Source organism: Monodon monoceros, unplaced genomic scaffold, assembly GCF_005190385.1.
Source record: "Monodon monoceros isolate NGI ecotype Baffin Bay Population unplaced genomic scaffold, NGI_Narwhal_1 Super_Scaffold_18, whole genome shotgun sequence".
Lineage (NCBI taxonomy): Eukaryota > Metazoa > Chordata > Mammalia > Artiodactyla > Monodontidae > Monodon > Monodon monoceros.
The window spans coordinates 50956140-50977713 of record NW_021703774.1 but is presented as its reverse complement, the minus strand read 5'-3'; the positions used below and the strand labels follow the sequence as shown (position 1 = coordinate 50977713).

General features: G+C 47.8%; 1 protein-coding gene across 1 annotated transcript in view; it reads left to right on the top strand.

The window, feature by feature from the left end:
* Positions 1-21501, top strand: part of BRINP2 (BMP/retinoic acid inducible neural specific 2) — a 115946-nt gene extending 94445 nt beyond the window's left edge. Inside the window, exons 4-8 of the mRNA XM_029229072.1 lie at positions 368-576; positions 12337-12442; positions 15013-15249; positions 17696-17918; positions 19498-21501. Of these exons, the coding sequence (XP_029084905.1) occupies positions 368-576; positions 12337-12442; positions 15013-15249; positions 17696-17918; positions 19498-20614 (1892 nt within the window). The 3' untranslated portion in view covers positions 20615-21501. The remainder of the gene's footprint in view (positions 1-367; positions 577-12336; positions 12443-15012; positions 15250-17695; positions 17919-19497) is intronic.
* Positions 21502-21574: the final 73 nt, after the last annotated feature.

Below are 21574 nucleotides of genomic sequence, written 5' to 3'. Positions count from 1 at the left end.
AAATAGCCACGGTGACTTCTTATCAACAACTTGAGATGGAGAATTTTATCTTCCCCATGGAGGTAGATTGCCTGAGACAGAGATCAATAGAGGATGTTAACTGGATAAGCTGGAGGGGTGGGGGATGAGCTTTGGGAGATTACAGAAGTAGGGAGGAGGCGGAGGGCCTCCCAGGCAGTGGTGCCCTTATCCTGTGGCGCAGCCTGATGACATTGTTCTGAACGTGGTAGGGATGAGAAGAGTCCGTCAGCAGGGGCCGTGGGCTCCCTCTTAGCTCGGTCTCCCCTCGCGAAGGGTTTCACATTCTTATTAGTAGGGGATTAGGGAGCTGAAGGCCTCACCAGTGCACCCATGTTGTTTGCTGTAGGAGAAGAGTCCCTGACCATTTTTGTGGACAAGCGGAAACTGAGCCGAAAGTCAGAGGTGGCAGGAATTGCCCCTATAGTCGGGGGCGGTGGGAACAGCTCTGCTGTGTCCCTGGAGATCCTGCACCAGCTGGCAGCCTCCTACTTCATCGACAGAGAGAGCACCCTGCGACGGCTGCACCATATCCAGATAGCCACAGGGGCCATCAAGGTAAGGGCCTAAGAGGTCCTGGGGGAGGGAGGGCAGACAGGCAGAGAAAGCAGAGGGAGGCCTGGGTGTTAACTGGCTCCAAGTGAGCCAGGCCTGACTGACGGAAGTGGGAAAGCAGCTTTCTGATGTGGGCACAACCCTAAACCAGCCCTAAAACATGGTCTGTGTCTTCCTTCTGCGGCAAATAGTCACGTGGCTTCTACCCTAAGGCAGGCTCCAGCCGAGGGACTGTGGTGAAAGGTAGACAAGGGCTCTGCTCTCCAGAGGTTACATTCTGGTGGGGGACGAAGATAATAAGCAAGTACAAAATCAGCCCAGTAATTCCAGATAATGATATAAGGAAAAGACCGAGTCGTAGATACAGATTTCCTGAGCTGAGAGAGGGGAACAGTGAGTATTAGCCAGATGGGTCGAGGGAGGGCACTTTGGGTTTAGACTTTGAGGCTGAGATCTGAATCCTTAGAAGTCAGCTGTGTGTAGATCCGAGGGAAGGGTGTTCAGGCAGGGGGAACAGTAAGTGCTAAGGCCCTGAGGCAGGAACCAGCGTGGTGCCTTGGTGAAACACAGAGAAGACTGTTGTGACTGCAGTGAGATGAACAAGAAAGATGCTGGTACAAGATGGAATTCAGAGGTAGGCTGGAGCCAGATCACATGGCTGTGAGAAAGTGCAATAGAAGACAAGCAGAGGGGTGATATGATTTCATGTATGTTTGAAAAAGCTCAAGAGTTACTGTAACTTGAATAACTATAACTTTCATCCCATGTTCTCTACTGACATCTAGAAGATTTCTAGGACAGTTCATGTTGTTTGAGGGAAGACTAGTGAAGATACTTGAGAACACTGGATATTCTACTTCTAAATATAAAGTTAGGGTGCTGAGGAGAGCTCAGTCTTGTCTTACATCCTGCTTTCATCCCATCCAAGACTCACAAGGAAGTTTTATCATTCTTTCACTCATTTGTTCAATAAGTATTTAAAATTTTTTATTTTATTTTATATTGGAGTATAGTTGATTCACAACATTGTGTTAGTTTCAGGTGTGCAGCAAAGTTATACATATTCACATATCTATTCCTTTTCAGATTCTTTTCCCATACAGTTTATTACAGAGTACTGAGTATAGTTCCCTGTGCTATACAGTTGGTCCTTGTGGATTATTTGTTTTACATATAGTAGTGTGCCAATCCCAACCTTACTGAACACCTGTATGTGTCAGGGACTGTTCTGGATACTGAGAATCCAAGAGTGAACAAAACATATGAAGTCCCTGCCCTCGCGAAGCTGAAATTCTAGTGGTGGAGACATAATTAAATACATGAACAGTGTCAGGTGGGCTTAATGGCATAAAGACATGAAGTCAGGGAAGGAGATAGAGGGTGATGGGGACATGGTAGTTTAGGGAAGACCAGACAGAGATCTGAATGAAGCAAGGGAGTGAGTCACATGTATATCGAGTGAGTGCATTCTAGACAGAGCGGGGAGTGAGGGCAACTGCCCTGAAGTGGGAGTGTGCTTGGTATGATCCAGGAGCACCGGTAGTGTAGCTGGAAGGAGTCAAAAGAGAGGTAAGGTGACAGATGAGGCTACAGTGGTCGCAGGGCCTGGATCATGAGGGTATTACCGGTCAGGGAAGAGAGGAGAAAGAGGGATCCTGGAGACCAATGCAGTCCTTCTCACTGTCAAGGTGAGAAACAGTGGTGGCTTGGACAAAGCTGGTGCTATACAGGTAGTGAGAAATTCACAGGTTCAGGTTTTGATGGTAGAGCCTATTGAGTGTTAGCTAAGAAATTGGAAGAAAGGAGTCAAGATTAACCGTGAGATTTTTGGCCTGAGCAACCTGATGAACAGTGATTTCATTAACTGAGGATAACACTAGGGGGAGATGCAGATCTGAAAGAAATAAATCAAGAGTTCAGTTTTAGACATATCGTATTTGACGTTCCTATTAGATGTCTAACTAAAGATATCTAACAGGCAGTTGGTTATCAACACCAGGATTTAAAGAGAAATGTCATGATTGGAGATATAAGTTTGGCTTACAAATATATCCACATGTGTAGTTGGTATTTAAAACTTTGTGAAAGGAGGAGATGAGATCACTCGAGGACTGAATGCAGCTAATCAAGTGGCCCCAGGGCTTTGAGTTGTGAAGCACATCAATTTTCAGAAATGGGCCAAACGAGGAGGATTCAACAAAGGAGGCTGAGACAGAGCATAAAGGTATGAAGAGAACCAAAGCTGGATCACAAAGCCATGTGAAGAAAGTGATTCACAAAAGAAGGAGCAGGCAACTGTTGAGCAGTCAGATTGAGAACTGACCTTCAACTTGGCATCATGGAGGTAACTGGTAACCTAGATAGGAGTAGCTTCAGTGGCATGAAGGGTATAAAAGGCTGAGTGGAGAAGGTTCAAGAGAGGGAACAAAGTGAGGAATCAGAATAGTAGAGACAGTTCTTTAAAGGTCTTGCTGTAAAGGCTAATAGAAAAAATGTGATAGCTGGAGACTGATGGGGGATCAAGGGAGCTTGTGTTTTTGTTTTTTAAATGGGAGATATTCCAGAATATTGGTATGTTGATTAAAATGACTCAGTAGAGAGGGGGAAAGTGATGGTGCAGAGAGACAGGAGATAATTGCAGAAGCAACCGAGGTGGTGAGAGAGTTTGCTATTCCAGGCACAAGTGGAGCAGCAGGTCTCACACAGGACCATGAACACTTCATGCTTTGGAGGCGGAGGCTGTACAGAGCACACAGCTCACACATGCAGTGGGATTGCCGATGTGGCAATGGGATGATGCGGATGTTCTCTTCTGATTTATTCCATTTCCTTGATGAAACAAGCAAAGTCCGTGGCTAAATGAAAGAAGGAATTGTTGAGAAAAGAATGTATGAAATGGTCATTCAGAGAGTTAAGGTCATCAACTGACTAGATGACTAGATAAATGGACTGGATTCTTGGGTGGCACCAAGGACTCATTTGAGACTCATGGTTATAATTACAACATGAGGACTGTCAGCAGCGTTGTGAGTTTTATCAGCTACATTCAGCACGTCTTGTTCAGACAGGCATGGGAGAGATGGAGAGTTGGATTTAACCAAGGGATGTGTGTGTGTGTGTGTGTGTGTGTGTGTATGTGTACAAGATGAAAGAAAAAATAGGCAAGGGAGTTGAGAGTATATAGAAAGGAGTGATTACAGTGGTGGATCAAGGGGTCTGAGACCATTATGGGATGATAGAAAGTGAAAAGTTGGCCAGGTCAAAAGATTGGGAGTCTCAGTAGATTTGATGACTTGTTATAGGGAAGAGACTAGAGTAGGTACAAGTGTGTAATGCTTTATATTGCTATTACAGAGGGTCAGGTTCTGGGGCACGGCCATGGGCGTGGGAGCCTAAGATGGGGTTGGATAGAGGACAAGATAAGGAGGTGAGGAGGCCAGGGGACTGGGAGGCTGGGTATTAAAGGATCACCTATATGGATGCTGACGTCAGCAGGAATGATACAGACCTGGGTGGTGGTAAGAAAGAGGGTGGTGAGCAAGCTAAACACTGAAAATCCTCAATGAGGGAGGGGGAGTGACAAGAAAAATAGACGGCAACACAGAGGAGTAGTGGGTGATAGTCCTCATGTTTAGAGAGGAAGGAGGACCAGTGTTCAGGATATCACAGTGGAAGACCCACCTCACTTCATGCCAGTGTGAGGTGTGGGAAGGCAGACAGCCACTGCTAGAGAGGGACTGCAGGGGAAACCACATCCTCCAGAGCTGCTAGGTTGTGCTTAGAACGAAAAGGTGAAGCGGACTCTTGAGAAGAGATTGAGGTTATAGATGTTCTTGCTGAGGAGTGATCATGAGATCCAGAGAGCATGATGGAGGTTAAGTGAAGAAAAGGGGTCAGATTGGGGGATGGCCAGTGTCTGGAGTGAGAGTCTGAGAGAGGAGGAAGACGGAAGTTCAGACAGGCTAGGGTACATTTGGGAGGCTGGTATCTTAGGCAGCTTAAAATGATGAAAAAAGAACTGTAGTAGCACAGAGTGGGTTTTAACAAGAAGACAGATCTCTGTGGAAGCCCTCTCACCCTTCAGTCCTCTAGTGGACTGTGTCAAGGTTGGAGAAGAATTGGTCTTATCCATTCGTGAAAGGTAGGCCTGGGTCAGTAACTCTATGGTCCCATTAATGTCCCTTCCTGTCCTTTGACCTGACCAATTTTTCACTTTCTCTCATCCCTCCATGGCCTCATTTTTTGCCCAACTTCGATCTCTTGGTCCATCACTATAATCACTCCCTTGCATGTTCTCTTCAGCTTACCCTTTGCCTCCTCGTCATGCCCACGGCCATTCCTATAATTCAGAACCTCATCACGCTTACCTGGTTTTCTCACATACCTAGTCTTCCCATCAGCGTTCTCATCTCTTCTCCCTGATTCACGATCTATGCTGCTCGCATGAGTGCACATCGTCATATCGTACCATTCCCCTGCTTAAAATCCTTCAGTGGTTTCTGACTGCATGGGACAGAGCCCAAACCACCGCCTCCCATCCAGGGCGGCAGTGTGAGGCATTGGAAAGAACCCGCGAGTCTGAGCTCTGCCACCGCTCATGGCAAGGCTTTGATCAAGTTACCAAACTTCTCTGAGCCCCCATTTGCTCCTTCTAAAATTGTTGAACGATCAGAATAATTTCTAACGTGAAGGATTTCTGGGAAGTTCAAATTAGAAAATGTATAGAGGACGTGAGCCACAGCACAAATGGACCTTGAAAAGGGATAATTCCTCTTCTCAACAAAATGGGAAGGCAATTGAAGACCTACTGTCCCTGCTGTCTTTTTAGTTTCAGCTCCAAATGCTCCTTTTACACTCTTCTCAACCCTTGTTTCCCCCCTCAACCCTTCACTTACCATTTATACCATGTAAGCCGGTCCTATCTACCTCCTAGTCTTTGTTCAAATATGCCATGCTCTTGTGTCTCCCTTCCTGGTACCTGCTGTCTTTTTTGCTTACAATCCTCGTCTGTTCACCTGAGTGGCTTTTCCTAACCCTTCTTCGCTTGGCTCAAAAAGGTAACTCTTTCGTGAAGCCTTTCCTGACTCCCAAGGTAGTTAAATGTTCCTCTTCAGTGTTTCAAACACATGCCTCCCTTATAGGGATTATCATTTGAACTGATTGCTAGCTAACATGAGAGCCTCTGAAACTATGAGATTCTTATGGGAGGGACCAGGTCTCAGGCATCTTTGGTTCCCAGTGAGAGTACAGAGCTTGCCACATTATGGATAATGAGTAAAGGTTTGCTGAGTGAATGAATGAGTCACTGACCCCACTTTTCACATGGGTTGGGCTCTTCTCAGTGTGTGTGCAAGTGCCTATAAGCATGTTAAGTTGAAAGAAACAAGGTAGATGCAGTATCAAGATGATTTGTTAAGAGAACTCTGGTGAAGGATACCATAGGTCTCTAAGAACAAGACACTAGATCCAATCCAGACACATAGGTGTGGTAAAAGAACAGTAACACTCCCAGGTTACTCTGTTTCTCGTTGGAACACGCCTCTACTTTTTCATCTCTGCCTGCTTCATTTTTCTGCATCTCTTGTTCTTTCCTCTGTTTATTCTAGACTTTCTGTACACCAGTGGCTTCAGCCCACCTTTAGCTTTGTCTTGCTCTGAAGCTGACTCTGGCCCTGGCTGAACGTAATCTTCTGTTTTGTCTCTCAGCCAGTGCACTCAGGACAGGGACTCTTCTCTTGTTCATTGTAGTATGCTCAGTTCCTGGTACATAGTAGGTGCTTGATAATTATTTATTCTGAAGTTTGTAAGTGTCCATAATCAACTCTTAAATTTCTTTTTTCTCTCAGTATCACAGTTCTAAATTCCCCAGAGGAAGAATCTGGCTCAGGACTCATCTTAGGCCAACACAAAGAGAGGGGGCTACATAATCTCAACCATGGCTCACGGGATTCACTCCTTTAGCAAGGACTGTGGGTGATAGCGTGAGAGGTGGGCAGGCACTCGAACCCACGTGTTATAGTGCCTGGAGATGCACGTTCTAGAACTAGAGCCACTGCCCATCTCCTCCAGAGAAGGGCCACCATCCTCGGAAGCCTCTTCTTGGAACTCCTCAGTCCCACGTGGAATGAGAGATGATTATTCAGCTTCCACTGAGCTGCTTGACCTGTAGCTGTTTCTGTCTGGGAACACCGTGGGTTCTCCCCATGGGTGGCAGTTCAGAGAACCATGAAAAAAAACAAGGCATTTAGTGTCTTCTCCCCGCTCTGCTCATCTCCACATAGTTTAGTGACCTGTCCAAGGACACACCCCTAGACTAAGGAGCAAAGGGAGGTGTTGACATCCTGTACCACGGCGCTGCCCCCTTGATAGGGTTGACCTGACCGTTTTGTCCTGATAGTAACGGTGTTCTACAGGAGGCCATCTCTTTGCCTTCACACACAGCGTTTGCAGATCCAGACAGCAAGGTCCCCCTGCAGCACACCCTTGTGAACTCACACGCCTCTGCTGGTTCTGCAGCCCCTGCCACCTACTTCCCTCTCCTGAACGTGCCTTCGCAGGGCTTGAGCTGGCTTCCAGTGTGGTCATTGCTCTGGATGGAGGTGAGGTGGAGGCGAGGGGCTCTGCCCATTTGCTCAGCCTTGGTGAAGGAAAGACCCTCGAGCATATCTTCCTGTTGCTTGTTTCTCTAAGCAAAGGTGCTCTTACTTTCTACCCTTTGTTAGCAACTTCTTTTCACTAATGTGGAGAAAGAGGCACCCTGCCCCCTTTTGTTTATCCAACACATGCCCGAGACCCCACTGAACATCCCCCTCTGTTGCAAGGTTTACTCTGGTCAGTACACACCTCTGTTGCAGGATTTGTCACATTAGACTGCAGCTGTTTCCATGCCCGTCTCCACCTGCCCACACACAACAGCAGGGCTCTTTTCACATGCATGCAGTTCCAGGTCCCTTCACAGTGTCAGGTGTGTGGTGAGACACTCAATAAAATGCCTGACTGATAGCAGAAGGCAGGTTACCTGGTTTAGTGGGAGACGAACTTACTCAAGTGAGAAGACCGGGGATTGGGTTTCAGCCTCGATACTTACTGTTCCTATGACCTTGGGAAGTTAGTTATTGAACTCGATGACGACATGGACTTACCAACTGTTTTACTCACCTGTACCCAGGGCTTATATTCAGCTGATATGACCACATCAGTTATTAAAATATTAAAACACTTCCATACAGGCTGGTAAATCATCTTCACCCAATCTGCTGTGTGCCACCCTAACCACCTTTATCCCTCCCCTGGAACCCCAGGATCTCCCCTAATAGTAACCAAAGGACTAATGGAACTCTGGAGACCCTCAGAACCCTGCTTTGGCACTACGGCTGGCACCTCTCCTGATGATACACATCGTGAATGACATATTGTAAATATCACCCCTTACTCTACCCTAGGATGGGGGGGTGACACCAAATGATACAGTTCACGTGAAAACACTTTGAAAACTGTAAAGGGCTGAATACATATTCATCCTGTCCATAATTCCCAGGAAGGGATCAGAGCCCTGAAGGAAGGGAGGGGCCTATTTCCTAGTTGTAGCTCACCCTCTAGTTAATTGAAGGCTGAGGAAGGACTTAGTGAGGAGGGTTTGAGATGCTCATGAGCTGCCTGAAAAGAGCCCACATAAAAGTTCACGTGGATTGCAGGATGGCAAGAGGGAGCGGTTCTCACAAGCATTTTTAAAGTGACTTGTCTAAATTTCTCCCTGTAGCAGCCTGGGATTCAATTTGCAGCTCTTTGAATCACACACACTCTAGCCGTGCTCTCCTGGCCAGCCCTATCGCTCACAATTAGAAGCCCATTTCACTCGAGCTTAGCTTCGCAGGTGCCCCCCTAGGTAGGACAAGAGCAGCCAGGGAGTTAAGGGCAGGGGGAGGAGAACAGGCTCACTGGAACGAGGGTTTGCACAATCTGGCATTTATGGAAAATTGGATGTGCTAATGAACCTGAGATCCATCAGGGCTTTCTGAAGGCAGGACTGTCTCTATCAACAGGCCAATTAGCACACAATTATTTTCTCCTGAAAGCTTATCTGAGGCGCTCTTTGAATGCTTGCGCCTGAGTGAGCTGCACTTTCCATTACCTCTGGGGCCCCTCTTTATAACCCGCCAAAGCTGTCTGCCTCTTCTGCAGGGAGAGGCACGGGGTTCTCCGCTCCAACCTGCCAGGGACTCTGGGGCTTTCATCACTCTGGGGGAGGGGTCCTCAGCTCATCCTGCTTATCAAGTCAGTGCTCAGGCAATGTTTGCAAGAGGACCCTCTCCAGCTCCCCTTCTCCTTCCCACCTCCTTGATTCTCTAGGGAAGACAGAGGTGGCTCAGAGCAGGGGAGCAGGGGAAAGAGCAATGACTTTGGGATCTAGTAAAACCTGAGTGAGCCTTCCTCACTCGTGGAGATCTGGCTTGAGTCATTTCCTCTAACAGGAAATGATCAGGGGGATCATGGTCTTTGTCTCTTCTTCATTCCTGTCCTTGTGCCACAATTAACAAAGTGGAGCTACTCACACCCTTTCAATGACTTACCTAATTGATTATCCTCTTGTAGAACTGACCTTTGGAAATAGCAAAGTAAAGGTCAGAAAATCGCATCAGAGCTGGCCCCAGAATATTGAACAAGATGGTGGTGGCGGGGGCGGGGGTTGGGAAGCAGATGGGTTGGTGGTAGATAGGTAGGCATAGTGGTAGGGTAAAGGGGAGGAAAGTGGCTGTGCTATATTTGCCCCCTTGGGGGTCGTCCTACTTCTGCATAAGGTGTGTAGCTTTCTCACCTGTTGCTGGTGAGTGTTCAACTCAGGAGTGGGTGGATAGAAAAGCCAGTGCAGAACTCAGGACAGCATGGTGGCCAGCTTACCTGGAGGTGGGGACAGGCAAATCTCCCAAATACCGCACTCAGCATCCCACTCTGCCCTTCAGCCCATCCCATTCCGAGAGAGGCAGAGTCCCCCAGAATAGCTGGGCTAGTCCTTGGCCATAGCTCTTCTTATAGGAATTTTTGCACCATGTGGATAAAGAAGACTTTACCTTGACATAAGCCTGACTCTGCCTTCCCACTGCAGTTTGACAACTAGCCACTCACCAACTCACTCAATACAGAGACATTATTCAGCACCAAGTGCCCACCTGTGGAGGGAGGTAGGCTCACGTGGAACACCAGGATTATGGAAACATGTTTCCTTGTCTGTAAACTCCTTATGGTAGTGGCTGTGTCTTACTCACTGTGAGTTTTGGATTCTCCTTGAATATGTAATAGAGGAATAAATGAGTGAAAGAATAAATGAATGAGTCAAATGAATCGTAGTCCTGCAGGTTACTAGCTGTGTGACCTTGAAGACATCACTTAACCTATCTGGCCTTGGTTTCCTCATCTGTAATATGGGATAATAATATCTAAAGTGTATACAATTTGTCTTATCCCATGTTCACATTCTGAAGAGAGGGCAGATCACTAAAATACTTTGGATGAACTGGTCTGTTTACACTTGTGTTTTCGGGTGATATTATCTAAATGGGTTTACCTCGTTTTAATTTTCTGCAGCCCTTTGACGTGCCCTCACAGGAGGCCCGGGGCTTTGAACCGGAGTCTGAGGACTAAAAAGTCAAAACCCTGCTTCAGCTACTCAGCAGCCCTGTGGTCTCGGGTATTGTAACTCCCAGAACCTTGGTTTCCTTCTTTGAAGAGTGATAGGAGTGGGATTTGTCTCAGAGTTAGCGGGAAGGTTAAATGGCATGAACTTGGAGGATGAACTTGGAAACTGTGCAGAGGTTTCCTGCCTCTGTCATGGCCTTGATCCCGTCCCCGATCCATGCTGGGTCTTGCTGCCTCTCATGCACTGTGTCTATTGCTTCCCCTTGGTCTTGGTCTGCAGTTACCTCTTTTTCTCCCAAATCCCCCCTTCCCTCGCATCCCTCCTCATCCTTCAAGACCAGTTTATGGATCACCTTCTCCATGAAGCCTTCTCAGACTGCTTTAAGCTACAAGGTTCTCTCCCGTCTCTCTCTTTACTGTATTAGTCTGTGTCATACCATCTCTCAGTTAATTACTCTCTTCCATGTGTATTTTTTAAGACCAAGTATACTAAATTCTCTTTAAACATGTCACTTACACTTTGGTATTCACCACGGTAACTAGTAGGACGGCAGACAATTACACTACACACTTCCAGCCCATGGGTTGTAGATCATGCTGCCCCTTCTTTTTTTTTTTTTTTGGCCGTGCCGTTCAATCCCTGGTTTTAGTTTTCCCCAACCAGGGATTTAACCCGGCCTCTCAGCAGTGAAAACCCAGAGTCCTAACCACTGGACCACCAGGGATGCTGCCCCTTCTTTTTCTCAGAGTACTTTCCCTCCCTTCTCTTCTTGTCCACTTTCTACTCATCTTTAAAGACCAACTCAGTTGGTGTCCCCTCTGAAACTCCTTCCCTTGTTTAGAGCTGTGGTTTCCTCAGGGCTCCTCATGGCACTCTGCACCTGCTCGATGTGGATGTGTATCAGTCAGTTGGATATGTACCTGCCTCCCCCACAGGTTGTAACCTCCTGGAGGACACACTACATAACTTGTACACCTTTGTGCACACCTCTCCACCCCCCGAAGCCTGGAACAGATTACTCATACATTCTCTAATTTATTGAGTACCTGCTATGTGCCAGGCACCCTGTTGAGTGCTGTTGACAACCTCGTGAGCAAAATAACTACGAGCTTACCTCTGTGGAGCCTTTAGTGTGTGGAGGACCCAAGCTTTAACTAAATACTCGCAGAAAAGGATGGAAAACTGCAAGTTGTATGCTTGTTGCGGAGCCGAGGTGCCTGGAGCTAGGAGATAAGGTCAGAGGTCTCAGGGCCAATTTCCTTGAAGAACTCCGAGAAAGGCACTCTATGAATGTTTGCTAAATGGTAGGGAATTGAACAGTGGCTGCCCAATAAATACTCGTTGATTGGTTGATTGATTTTTGGCAAAGCCTCTGGAGATCCTGAGAAGAAAGGGCCTCAGGTCCCCATCATTCTTATTACATAATTAATTCAGTGCATTTAAAGCTCCCCATTTTTCATCTTATACTTTAAACATGAGGGAAAAACCGATAGGCCAACTTTATAATATTTTAAAATGACTGCAGTGTTTTGGAATATTACATAGCTATAAGAGTTTATGTATATTTAATATGGTTATTAAAATATGCAGTAAGCCCATGGCTGATTTTCTCTAAGGACGTCTCAGTGCCGAGGTGGGATTTAAATGTTTAATATTAATAATAACACTCATAACTCATATTTCTCTAGTGCTTTTCATCTTCGGGATCCCTAAAGCCTGTGGGCATCACATCAAGTGGATGCAGCTGGGCTCGCCAGCGGGCTGACAGCATCCTCGTCTGCCCTCCTTTCTTCCTCTGGGGGAGGAGAAGGGGGAACTCCAACACAAAGGTTCCAGCTTCCACTGCCTACATTGAGTTTCCTCTTTCCAGACTCAAATTCCCTCTGGCTCCCTCTGAAAGGCTTCCAATTATGTACAACTCCTGCTGCCAGCCCTATACCACTGATACTCCCTGTCTTAGAACAAGGGGAAAAGTGGCTTTATGCTCCTGGGGTAGGGAGGTACATGCCTTTCCTTGGGCTGGTCCAGGACAGGACATAGAGCCTGAGATTGGCTGACCGGAAAAGGGAAGTGCAAAGGGAAGGTCTCAGCTTGTTATATAAACCCACCCCCTGCCCTTCCTTCTCTAGGTCACGGAGACCAGGACTGGTCCCCTGGGCTGCAGCAACTACGACAACCTGGACTCGGTCAGCTCTGTCCTGGTACAGAGTCCGGAGAACAAAGTGCAGTTACTCGGTAAGGTGCCCTGTGCCGTTTTTACACTTTCCATACACGGTAAAAAACAACAACAACAACTTAGATCACCAAAAGGAAAAAGTCCTGCCTGCCCCATTTGGCTAAACCCTTCTGAAGACAAGAACTACCACTAGTTCTGGAACTTGTATTTAACAACTTTCCATCATTCTTTTGAGAAAACTTCTGACATGGTTCACTTTACACCTCGACCATTGCTCAAACCACTGGACACCCAAATCCTCCCACCTCCCATCCTTCCCAAGACCTCTGTCACTATCCTACAGCAACAGCACATCCATCATCATACACCTTGATCTCGTGGGCGATCTCCTTTGTTGTCCAAAGAACCCTCTGCTTTATCCTCAGTACACATTGGGGAATAGCTGGCCTTTGCAGAGTGGTTATGGGGTACCGTCTCTAGCTTGACTAAGAGCTACACAAACTGTGGGACCATTGGTTACCCTGAGAGGGTTCCCTGCTTTCTGTTACTAGTCTGCAGTCTTCAATGGGAGATCAAAGCCAGGAGAAGAGTTTGAGAAGAATAGGAGCCTTAACTGGGGACAGAACAGGCAGAAACAGAAAAGCGAAAGGAAGGGGAACGACCCTAGGTCTGGAGGCTGGGAGATAAGGGGAGGTACTCAGCTCCTGCTGTCTGTTCCCCAAGCATCCTGGGGGCAGAGCCATGCAAACTGATTCAGACAGAGCTGTTTGGCAATGGGAAAAGTTCATTCTTCTTAAGGCCTGAGTTGGACTCTGTTTGGGATATTATTGTCTTGGTATTATAAAATCAATAGCCGTCACCCAGGGTCTATGATTACAAGTTCCAGGCAACCTGAGCCAGACGTAAGCCCTCAATGCTTTAGGCATCAAGAAGCATACAAAAAGGAGGAAAAGACTCCTGTATTTAAAGCCGCCCAATGCAATTAGCATCCCTCTTCTCTTAGGTCCCTGGATGGGCTGGGTTTGTGTCTGGAAATTAGTGATGAGTGAAGTTCACAGTGTCTGGTGGTTCATTTGGAATAGCTTATGCTATTTAATTTTATAGCCCATCACTCATGCAGACATTGCTCGGGGCACTTATTTTGTAGCAGTAGGAAATGTTAGGAGGAGGAGGGAGCTAATGGGGGAGGTGAAAGGAAAGGACTTGGAGGGGGCTGAGTGTTGAAAGCAAGCGTATGTGGACAGCGTGCATGGGGAGGGCTGCTCAAGTGCCACTGTGGGCACATCGTCAAGAAAGGAAGATTTAGCAGCAGTTCAGAACAGGAGGTAGATCACAAACAAGAACAACAAACATCTACCATGGCTGCAATTCTAAGTTATATTTTGAGGTCTGCCGAGACTGGGTTACATACTTTGGGCTCTCTGATTTCCTGCCAAGGACAAGGTCAAGGGTGTGACAATAAAGAGCTGGCAGACACCTGATGAAAGGGGAGCTCATCCCGTCCAGAAGTCCTCACGTCCCTCCCTCTCCTGGCACAGTTTCTCCCAGTGTCCCTGCTGGGAGAGCCTCCTGCAGGTCTGACCTCGAACCGGGCTGGGCTGCAACCAAAGGCATGCCCGTCCTTCATTCACCTCTGGATATGCTTCCAGCAGCCATCCTGTGTGGCTTGAAGCCAACTAGGAGTCTATTCTGCTGCTGGTGAACCAATATCCACCACAGATGGGTAGGAAAACTGAAGCTTGGGGCAGTTTAGTGGGTTATATTCAAGACCAGAGGCAGCTAATTAGAAAAGAGAGCTGAGAGACATTCATATCTATCCAGGCTCAACTGAACTTGGGGCATCCATCGCCATCTTGCTTTCACATCGCGTTAAGGGTTAAACCCTGAGATAGGCAGCCAGTCCCAGTTATGCAGTATGACCCAATAGGACAAGGACAGGGTCTGACACCAAGCTGACTTTCCCAGCACTGTGACTTGGGCAGGTCACCATGGTCACTGGGCTGGGATTTCCTCATTATAAGAGCCTCAGTATGACCACAGTGTTGCTTGTAGTTGTATATGGAAAGTGCTTGCTGTAGTGCCTGGCCACTGTGTACCCACAACACCTTGTCCCTACCTCCTAAGCAGGACAGCCTCCTTGGTCATCGGGGCTAGGGTGGGAGGCCCAGGAGGGTCAGCATTCAGAAGTATCCTAGGGGGCCTGCCTCTCATCTCAGAGAAGCTAGAAACAGGATGGCAATTGGAGGCAGAGCAAAAAAGCCCATCAAGCCTTGATTCTTCCCCCACGAGGGCTATAAGCTCTTCCTTTATCTGAAACATCTTCCCATTTCCATCCTAGAAATGCTGACATGTAGCCAATAAGCCCGTTCATATGATATGCACGCTCTCAATTTGGCTGATGTGAGGGGTCTGACTAAGCCTTGAGCTTTGATGTGCCCCATCTGTCACTGGGACAGCAATAACCCTCTGTCCCAACCAGCTCAGCAGGATCGGGGCCTGGGGTGGCCATTCTTGGGCCCAGGATGCACAAGTCAGCAGAACCGCAGCTGGGGATCCTGCAGCCTTGGGTGTGGGAAACTGAGTACTCCCTGGCCCTGCCCGGCAGTTCCCCGACTCGTCCTTTCCTTAGGCCTGCAGGTGCTGCTGCCCGAGTACCTGCGGGAGCGCTTCGTGACTGCTGCGCTCAGCTACATCACGTGCAGCTCTGAGGGCGAGCTCATCTGCAAGGAGAATGACTGTTGGTGCAAGTGCAGCCCCACCTTCCCAGAATGCAACTGTCCTGACGCTGACATCCAGGCCATGGAGGACAGCCTGCTGCAGATCCAGGACTCCTGGGCGACTCACAGCCAGCAGTTTGAGGAGTCAGGTGAGCAGTCAGTCAGCCCAGATTTCCTCCCTGTCAATGGGAGGCGGCTGAGAGGTACGGGATAAGAACCCGGGGCGCTCAGCTTGGCTCCTGGCTCAGCCACTTAACTGGCTGGGTGACCTCCAGCAGGTTATATGACCACCCCAAGTCTGAACTCATTTTCTTTTTTTGTATATGCAAACAGACCTAATACCTACCAAAGTGATGCGTTTCAAGGACTTAATAAGCTAAGGTAAATATAATTGAGGCCATAGGCCTTGTCTGTCTTGTTTGCCACAGATTCCACGGTGCCTGCACATAAGGTGCACAGTGAATATTTGTTGAATGAATGAGGCACACGGCATGTTTCTAGGAGGCACCTAGTACATGCTGGTGATTGCTTATTGCAGGTATAACTGATATCAATGTCACCTTGAGACTAAGATTCTTATTCTGTATTATGGCTTGAATGTTTGTATCCCCTCAAGTTCATATGTGGAAAATCTGATGCCCAAGGTGATGGTATTAGGAGGTGGGGACTTTGGGATTTGATTAGGTCATAAGGGCCGAGCCCTCATGAATGGGATCAGTGCTCATATAAAAGAGGCCCCAGAGAGATCCCTTACCTCTTCCAACATGTGAGGACCCAGCAAGAATTTTGGCCCCAGAAGAGGGCCTTCACCAGACCCTGACAGCAGCCTCCTGACCCTGGACTTCCGGCCTCTGAAACTACATTTCTGTTGTTTACAAGCCACCCAGTCTGTGGTGTTTTGTCATAACATCTTGGACAGACCTAACACACGCTATTACTGATCCTTTGTATAACTAACTTTGGTTTAGCCCTGAAGCTCCTCAGTGCCTCCATTTCTTCATCTGTAAATGAGGGAAAATGATAATAATAGGTGGGTGGATGGCTCATATGGAGCAATGTAGATAAAGTATAAAGAACTCTGCATGATATACTCATACATTTCAATATTAAATGAATAATAGTTAATATGGATATATCTCAAAAAAAACAATACTGGATAAAACAAAGCAAATGAAAAAGGTTATGTATTATATATACATATTTGTATTTAAATAACATTTATATGTAATACTGTAATAACATATTAAATATAATACATATTTAGTACTATTTATTTGATGTTTAAAACATACTAGCCAATACTTAATATTTTTATGGATATATTTTTAGAAAACGTTAAAAAATATATGATAGTAATAAAACATTCAAGAGAGTAGTTACGTCTAGATAAAGATGGAGGGGGAAGTTTAGGGCCTTCAAGTATATTTGCTTTGCCATATTTCTTTTAAAAAAAATCTGAATTCAATATGGCAAAATGGCAAACTCTAGGTGGTGGGCACATGGGAGTTTATCTTGTTATTCTCTGTGCTGTTTTGTATACCTAAGTGTTTCATAAAAAGAACTATGCACACACTACTAGATGTTAATGTCATTACTAGGTGTGATTTTTCCAGTCATCTGGGTGGGGGATGAAGAACCAGGGACCTGAGAAATCAGAATGAGCTGAGGCCCTAGGCATTGCCATCTCAGGTCTTAAACAAGGCATTCAGTTGCTAAGGAGAGTATCATATTCCAACCCCCACAGCTGCATTGGACCAATGGTGGTGGGATGTGTTAGGTAGTGCTCGAGTATGTGGGAAAGGACTTTGGGCTTTCAGCACTATGGATTACTGCCAGTGAGTGAAGGAGGACTGTCCAGACCCCCATCAGGAGACGTGATGGCTGCAGGTTCCAAGTAAAAGCAGGTCCATAGACAGAGATCTGAGCATGAATTCAGAAAACACATTGTGCCCAGGAAGCTCTGAGGAGGACTCAGACTTGCAGTAGGAGCTAAGAACCAGAAAGCACATTGCTTCCGGGTTAGTTTCAAGAAAGAATGGGTGTCTGGCCAAGAGGTAAATCTCAAAAGAGAGGAAAGGTGTCCTAGAGTCAGAGAGAAGGACATGGAGGGAAGAGGCTGGTCTCAGGGACTGAAAGGCTTCTAAGAAGACTTCTGAGCGGGGTGCTCCCTCTTCTGTGTCTGCATTTGCCAGTCTCATCCGCCCGCACCTTCATGAGTGCCTCACACCTTCCCTAAGGGTGCGGTGGTGTGATTGAAGAAGACTGTGCATGAATTATAAGGCGGTATAAAGGGCAAGAGAGATGCATCCCAAGGTCACTGGCCCTGTGGGTGGTGACAGAGATGTGTTTTGAAATTCAGACGCATATTAGAAACAGGAAGGATGGGAAAGAATCCATATCTTAAGGTATGTCAATCATCTCTGAATAAGGCTGTTCGAAAAGAAAGAAAGAAAAGGGCCCGGGAGGGTGGACGTGAAGCCTCCTTCCTCATACAGTGACTGAAGGGCGGGCTGGGTCTGGGGGGAGGGGGGAGGTCCTCCTGATGGGCACCCATCCAGGTGCCCCTCAGCTCAGCTCTCGTGTTCTTACCCACAGAGGAATTCCAGGCCCTGCTGAAGCGGCTGCCAGACGACAGGTTCCTGAACTCCACAGCCATCTCCCAGTTCTGGGCCATGGACACCAGCCTCCAGCACCGCTACCAGCAGCTGGGAGCCAGCTTGAAAGTGCTGTTCAAGAAGACCCATCGGATCGTCCGCCGGCTCTTCAACCTCTGCAAGCGTTGCCACCGGCAGCCCCGCTTCCGCCTGCCCAAGGAGAGGTGAGCACCCCAGATGCCCGAGCCAGAGCACGTCACCCATGACAGCCACTGAGGCCGGGGAGGACCCCTGTCCAACACAGCAGAGCTGGGAATGCTGACGCACACACGGCCTGTTAGAGTCTCCTATTATCTTGACATACTTGCGTGTCATTCTCAGTTATGAGTTGTATCTGAAGTGAGAGAGAGAGAGAAAAAAAAAACAGAGAGGCTAATTTTACTTTTATATAAATTATAGTCGATTCGAATGTTATTCTAATAATACTCTAATTCTCACTCATTTCTATTTTAGTAAGTCTTTTAGGAAAGAAAAGGGTGGAGTTAAAGCTTTTAGACCAATTGCGTATGATGAGAAACACACACAATAGATTGTTTCCAACAAGTGACTCTGCTCTGAGTCATAGGAGGGAAGCGAACTGAGGGCCTGTGCCCTCGGGAACAGAGTGGGGCTGGATTGTCACAGGCCCTCATGCATCCATCCGCTCATTCACACGTGCATCCAACAAGCCTTTATTAAGTCCACCTCGCATGTCCTAATATTAAGCAGTGAGGGATATTTGTTATTTGAGAAGATATAATAAATATACAGGAACATCAAAATTATAAAATTATTACGTGGCAGCCACTTAAAAGCATGTTCGTGGACCGTAAATCAAAGGCATGGTCTAATAATAGTAAAGGTCAGAGAGAAAAGCCACCCAGGAGAAGTACCTCTTGGCCAGATTGTGTGGGAGGAAATGGAAGTGGGCTGGTACGTGTGAGCCAGAGCATTCCAGGAGGGGGCGCTGCCCTCACAGCAACCCAGGGGTGCACTTCTAACTGAGGCACAGGTAACGAGGGACATATGAGTGAGAGGACAGACCGGCAAGGGCATTTGAGAAAGGTTCTTTTTTTTTTTTTTCCCCAACACATAGTTAGGAAATGCTTACCAGGCACCAGGAACAATCCTAGTTTCTGAGAATACGTTGGGGAATAATGCAGGGTCCCTGCTTTCACGGCATATGCAGGGAAGCCATCTCTGAACAGGTCAACAATAAATAAACACAATCCATTTTGATAATGAACATTGCTGTGAATCACATCAAAGCAGGGTGATGTGACAGAGAGGGACTGGGCGGTGCTTTGGACAGGGGAGTAGCTGAAGACCTCTTTGAGGGAGGTATCATAAGAGCTGAAGTCTAAACCTTAAGAGGGAGCCAGCCATAGAAAAGTCCTATCCTTGGTGGGAGGGTTCTAGAAAGGACAGAGACTGTGAAGGGGGAAAGAGGTTTGGCATGACATTGGAAAGTTTGGAGAGCCAGTTGTTGGAAGATCTTATTTAAGAGGCTGAAAACTAGATTGGATACGAAAGGCGCTGCAGATCTTCTGTAGGCTTTTGAATAAGGGAATGAGGTGGTACTTTGGAGGGAGGAAGTAACTTGTTTGGTTATCCCGAAGTGGTAAAGTAGGGTTTCTGTCATTCAGAGAACCTGGGGCTTTTATCTTCCTTATCACCTATTAGTCAAATCTCCTGCCACCCTCAGGAAGCAGCAGTGTGTGGCTTCCTATGACTCTTGCTTCATTTTTATCCCCCCTCGCAAAGGTCTTTGTCCTACTGGTGGAACCGTATCCAGTCCCTCCTCTACTGTGGAGAGAGCACCTTCCCTGGCACCTTCCTGGAACAGAGCCACAGCTGCACCTGCCCCTACGACCAGTCCTCCTGCCAGGGCCCCATCCCTTGTGCCTTGGGCGAAGGGCCCGCCTGTGCCCACTGTGCCCCAGACAACAGCACACGCTGTGGGAGCTGCAACCCAGGCTACGTGCTCGCCCAGGGCTTGTGCCGCCCCGAGGTGGCCGAGTCGCTGGAGAACTTTCTGGGGCTGGAGACAGACCTGCAGGACCTGGAGCTGAAGTACCTGCTGCAGAAGTGGGACAGCCGCATCGAGGTGCACTCCATCTTCATCAGCAATGACATGCGCCTGGGCAGCTGGTTCGACCCTTCCTGGAGGAAACGCATGCTGCTCACCCTGAAGAGCAACAAGTACAAGCCCGGGCTGGTGCACGTGATGCTGGCCCTGTCCCTGCAGATCTGCCTCACGAAGAACAGCACCCTGGAGCCTGTCATGGCCATCTACGTCAACCCCTTTGGGGGCAGCCACTCTGAGAGCTGGTTCATGCCCGTGAACGAGGGCAATTTCCCAGACTGGGAAAGGACTAATGTGGATGCTGCTGCCCAGTGCCAAAACTGGACTATTACCTTGGGCAACAGGTGGAAGACCTTCTTTGAGACAGTCCATGTTTACCTACGGAGCCGAATCAAGTCCCTGGACGACAGCTCCAATGAGACGATCTACTACGAGCCTCTGGAGATGACCGATCCCTCCAAGAACTTGGGCTACATGAAAATCAACACGTTGCAGGTCTTTGGCTACAGCCTGCCCTTTGACCCGGATGCCATCCGGGACTTAATTCTCCAGTTAGACTACCCGTATACTCAAGGTTCCCAGGACTCTGCCCTCTTGCAGCTCATCGAGCTTAGGGACCGGGTCAACCAGCTTTCCCCACCTGGCAAGGTGCGGCTTGACCTTTTCTCCTGCTTGCTCCGGCATCGGCTCAAACTGGCCAACAATGAGGTGGGCAGGATCCAGTCGTCTCTGAGGGCTTTCAACTCCAAGCTGCCAAACCCTGTGGAGTATGAGACAGGCAAACTCTGTAGCTAATGGGGGACCCACTCCAGTGCCGGGCAGGGAGGGGATCCATGAATCCGGGGTGCAAAGATCTAAGCCCTCACCTTAGTGCCAACGGGGTGTTCCCTTAAAACTGCACCCAGCAGATGGGACTCGGGGCTTGAACTGAAGCAGGCAGGAGAGAAGGAAACAGCCGCTGCACACACTCCCCACACGTGTGCACACGCGCGCACACTCACAAGGGGAGGCGAGCACTCAGCAGCCTTGTATCTGTGAAGCCGGTGCTTTCTCATGAATGCAGTTGAAGGAGAGGGAGCCAGGGAGAGCTTCAGAAAAGGAACCAGCCCAACTGTGCAACACACAAATTCTTAAAAGTGATTCTTAGCATTCAAGAAAGCAAGAGGGAACAACAATGGGAGAGGTGGCAGCACCGCCTCCCCCTCTGTGGAGTCACTTTTGTATTCTTTTTAGCCAGATTTCTTAAATGGCGTTGTTTCATGATTCCCCACAGTGGTTCTTACTTTTTGTTCGCTGCCTCCTCTGAGCCCTCCAGACACAGACCGTTCCTCAGGCCAGCTCCCTTGGGGAAACAGGAAGCGACACCCACGGAGGACCACTCAGGGCAGCCAGGCAGCCCTGCTGCCCTCCCTCCCTCTCCCTCGGCCCCCTTGCTTCCTTGGCCTCCCCAGTGTCAGGGCCTGGCTGGCTCCACGTTCCCCTTGTGGTCCAGCCAGAGCTCCTCTCCCAACAGCATCTGTTCTGTCCAAGAAAGCAGCTCTGTCAAGTTAGAGACAATGTATAGGGAAATGTTCTTTTTAAAAAACAAAAAAAACAAAAAATATTTATTTTGTGATTGTTTTTCTTGTCAATCTGCTCCAGCCACATGAACGTATGAGTAAAAACTTGCCTGGTTTAATATATATATGTTTTAAAAAGGCTGTTTTTTAGGGGAAAAAATGAGAGAGAAAAGAGAGGGAAAAAAAGAGTATAGTT